The sequence below is a fragment of the Spermophilus citellus genome (genome assembly GCF_964194105.1).
Source record: "Spermophilus citellus genome assembly, chromosome: 2".
Lineage (NCBI taxonomy): Eukaryota > Metazoa > Chordata > Mammalia > Rodentia > Sciuridae > Spermophilus > Spermophilus citellus.
In genome coordinates, this window is record NC_138183.1 from 28232086 (window position 1) to 28235274 (window position 3189).

At 40.8% G+C, this 3189-nt stretch overlaps 1 protein-coding gene across 2 annotated transcripts in view; it reads left to right on the plus strand.

Annotated features, from left to right (window-relative positions):
- Nucleotides 1–3189, plus strand: part of ABCA1 (ATP binding cassette subfamily A member 1) — a 132317-nt gene that overhangs the window by 96767 nt on the left and 32361 nt on the right. For both annotated transcript variants that reach the window (XM_081278752.1, XM_081278753.1), the window contains exons 25-28: nucleotides 270–472; nucleotides 1583–1631; nucleotides 1863–1976; nucleotides 3035–3183. In XM_081278752.1, the coding sequence (XP_081134878.1) occupies nucleotides 270–472; nucleotides 1583–1631; nucleotides 1863–1976; nucleotides 3035–3183 (515 nt within the window). The remainder of the gene's footprint in view (nucleotides 1–269; nucleotides 473–1582; nucleotides 1632–1862; nucleotides 1977–3034; nucleotides 3184–3189) is intronic.

The window sequence follows — 3189 nt, forward strand, 5'->3', positions numbered from 1 at the left end:
GACACCAGATCTTCAACCTCAGCAAGTCATCCATCCATCCATAACCCATGGAGTACCCACAGTGTGCCTAGTTGTGGTGATATAAAGTGAATGAGATACAATTCTTGTCCCCTGGAATTCTTGGAGTTGAGCATGTGGAATGGCTAAAATATCTTGGACAGTGTGGTGTATAAGCAGCAGGCTTCTGAGGAGTAGGCAAAGGGGATGACTGGCCTTTGCTGTGGAGCCCCTGAAATGACTGAACCATCCTTGCACTGTGGTCCTTGCAGATGTCTCAGCCATCTCCAACCTCATCAGGAAGCATGTGTCTGAAGCCCGGCTAGTGGAAGACATTGGGCATGAGTTGACCTATGTACTGCCATATGAAGCTGCTAAGGAGGGGGCATTTGTGGAACTCTTCCATGAGATCGATGACCGGCTCTCAGACTTGGGCATATCCAGTTATGGCATCTCAGAGACTACCTTGGAAGAAGTAAGTTGGGTGGCTGACTGTCAAATATAGCAGCCTCAACCACCTCAAGGTCAGACAGGAAGGAAACAGGATCATCATGGGGTTGGTCATTGAGATTTTAGGTCATTGATATCTGGGTAATGTTGGCCGCAGTGAACCAATTAAGATCATAGTGGAGATAGCAGGCAGGAAAGAAGTACTAGGATTGCCTCTGGTGTGGTTGTGTTAACTGGACTTATGCATCATAAGAAATGACCAACATTTATAGTCTACTAGGGCCAGGTTCTGAGCTATATGTTTTTGGTGTTTCTTTTTGATTTGCTTTTTAAAATCTTTGTAATCTTGTGTAATCCTCATGACAAGACAAGAACATTAACTAATCAGGGATGTTGAGTTGGGATTCAGAATGGGAAGTTTGGGCTTCAAAACCCAGGTTGTTTTTATGAAGTAGTAATTCCTCCCTTTAGAGACACATCACAGACTTTGAGGGCTGGAAGGGCTATAAAAGTTGTCTGGCCTGGTGATTCCATGCTAGATTGTATAGTAGCCATGTGAGGATATTACTGACAATAAAAATTCCAAGTCTCAATTCTAGTGTCTTTGAATTAGGATTTCTGGAAGTAAGGCCTTAAATCTGTACTTCCATTGCATATGTTGTAAACAGCGGTCTATAGACAAGAGTTTGGAAATCAGTGGCCTCATTCAGATTCTCCTCTGATGTTTGGACCTCTGCCATGATATTTCTACTGATGGGGAGCCCATGTCTTCCTGACCATTCTGTCTTGATTAACTTAGCACAGTGCTGTTCTACTTAAAGATTTGAAGCCACAGCCTGAAAGAAACCACTTTACTCATTCCCTATAGGTTCCTAACAGATTTCCTCTGTCTCAGTGTCCTGATGTCATAGCTGTGTTTTGAAAATGATTGTCTGGACTGATAGTTCTCACCACTAAGGGAATGTTTTCTGGCAAAACACCTCCCAAATAACTCTGATCAAGTGTTATTAGTAAATGTAGCTTCTACTTTCTTTGTCTTAGAGGTGGTAATATGCAAGTCAATAATATAGTCAGGGTAGTGATGGCTATTCTCATAATGTTAGTACTTATATTGTCACCAACTCTAATTTTTCAGATATTCCTCAAAGTGGCTGAAGAGAGTGGGGTGGATGCTGAGACCTCAGGTAACCCTTTTGAGAGGGACTATACAGTCTGGCTAGAGTCTTGGGCAGGCAAACTTCACTCACCAGTGTTGTACCTTTCTCTTCATATTGTTTTTATTTTTTATTTTGATTTTTTCCCTTTACATTGTTCTAATACAGTCCCATTTTTAGAGTATATGTTTGTTACAGGTAGAGAAGGTTTGTTTTGTTTCAAATAAAGTAAAATGAGGGATTCCTTCCTTTTGCCTTCAGATGGTACCTTGCCAGCGAGACGAAACCGACGGGCTTTTGGAGACAAGCAGAGCTGCCTTCGCCCATTTACTGAAGATGATGCTATTGATCCCAATGATTCTGACATAGACCCAGGTTCGTTTGGGCAAGATCTAGGTTCTGTTGTTTGAAGAAGAATTTATCCTTTATGTTCTTCTCAGCTGTTTTCTTTTGATGAACAAGATGATAGATTCCTTGGAGTCTCCAGAAGGAAGTGGAAAAATGAGAAAAGCCGCTTGTCTTTTTCCAGTTTTGTGCATGTGTTTAGGTCAAACATGAAAGAGCCCATCCTCATCATTCCTTCAGTTAGCTGAGATCTTAAGATGCACATATTAAAAAAGGACTGCTCTTTTATTGTCTTTTCTGTAGGGTTCAAGTTTCTTGCATACATTAAGTGTTTTATTGTTGAATAAGTATTTATTGAATGGATGAATGATTTTGAGAAAGTCAGGGAGGGTAATTTGCTTTCAGTTAATGTGCCCTTAGATGTAGGTATTTTGGATGACTGTGTCCTTGTGTGTTTGAAATGAAAAAGAGAGATAAGAAATCAAACAAATTTGATGTCAGAGTGTCTCTGTTAGGAATCATTCATTTCAGACAAGAATTTCTACATAATTTTTATGAACAGAGAATTTTCTCACTGTCCCAGTCCATGGTTACATGAGCATGTGGCTCTTATGTTCTCCCTGACTTCATGCATTGTTAGTACTTAGATCATTTCAAATGTGTCCATTTTTTACCAAAAATATAAAAGATTAGAGACTGCCATTGTGTGTTCTCAAGGGTGTTCATCTGCATACATGGCCTGTTCCATAGAATAATCTGTAAGAAATCAGCAATGTCTCCACTCATCTGAATGATGTGCAGTAACACCTAGGTAGGAATGTGTGAACATCTCTGCAGTAGTCTCAAGGCACCTTCATTCTCTGTACTCACCAGACGAGGACTGAAAGACAGAGATTGCTCCTGTTGGACATGTTGAGTCATTAGTTTTTCTTGAATATAGATGTGTCATGAAAACTCTTCACCTCTGTGAGATACTTTCAGTTTCAAACACAAGCCTCCAAATGGTTTCTGAAGATCTTAGAAGAAGGAATACATCATGTCAAAAACACCTAACATAATAGGTGACCTTCAGTGTTGGCTTCTTGCAGAATCCAGGGAGACAGACCTGCTCAGCGGGATGGATGGTAAAGGCTCCTATCAGGTGAAGGGCTGGAAACTCACACAGCAACAGTTTGTGGCTCTTTTGTGGAAGAGGCTGCTGATCGCCAGACGGAGTAGAAAAGGATTCTTTGCTCAGGTGAAA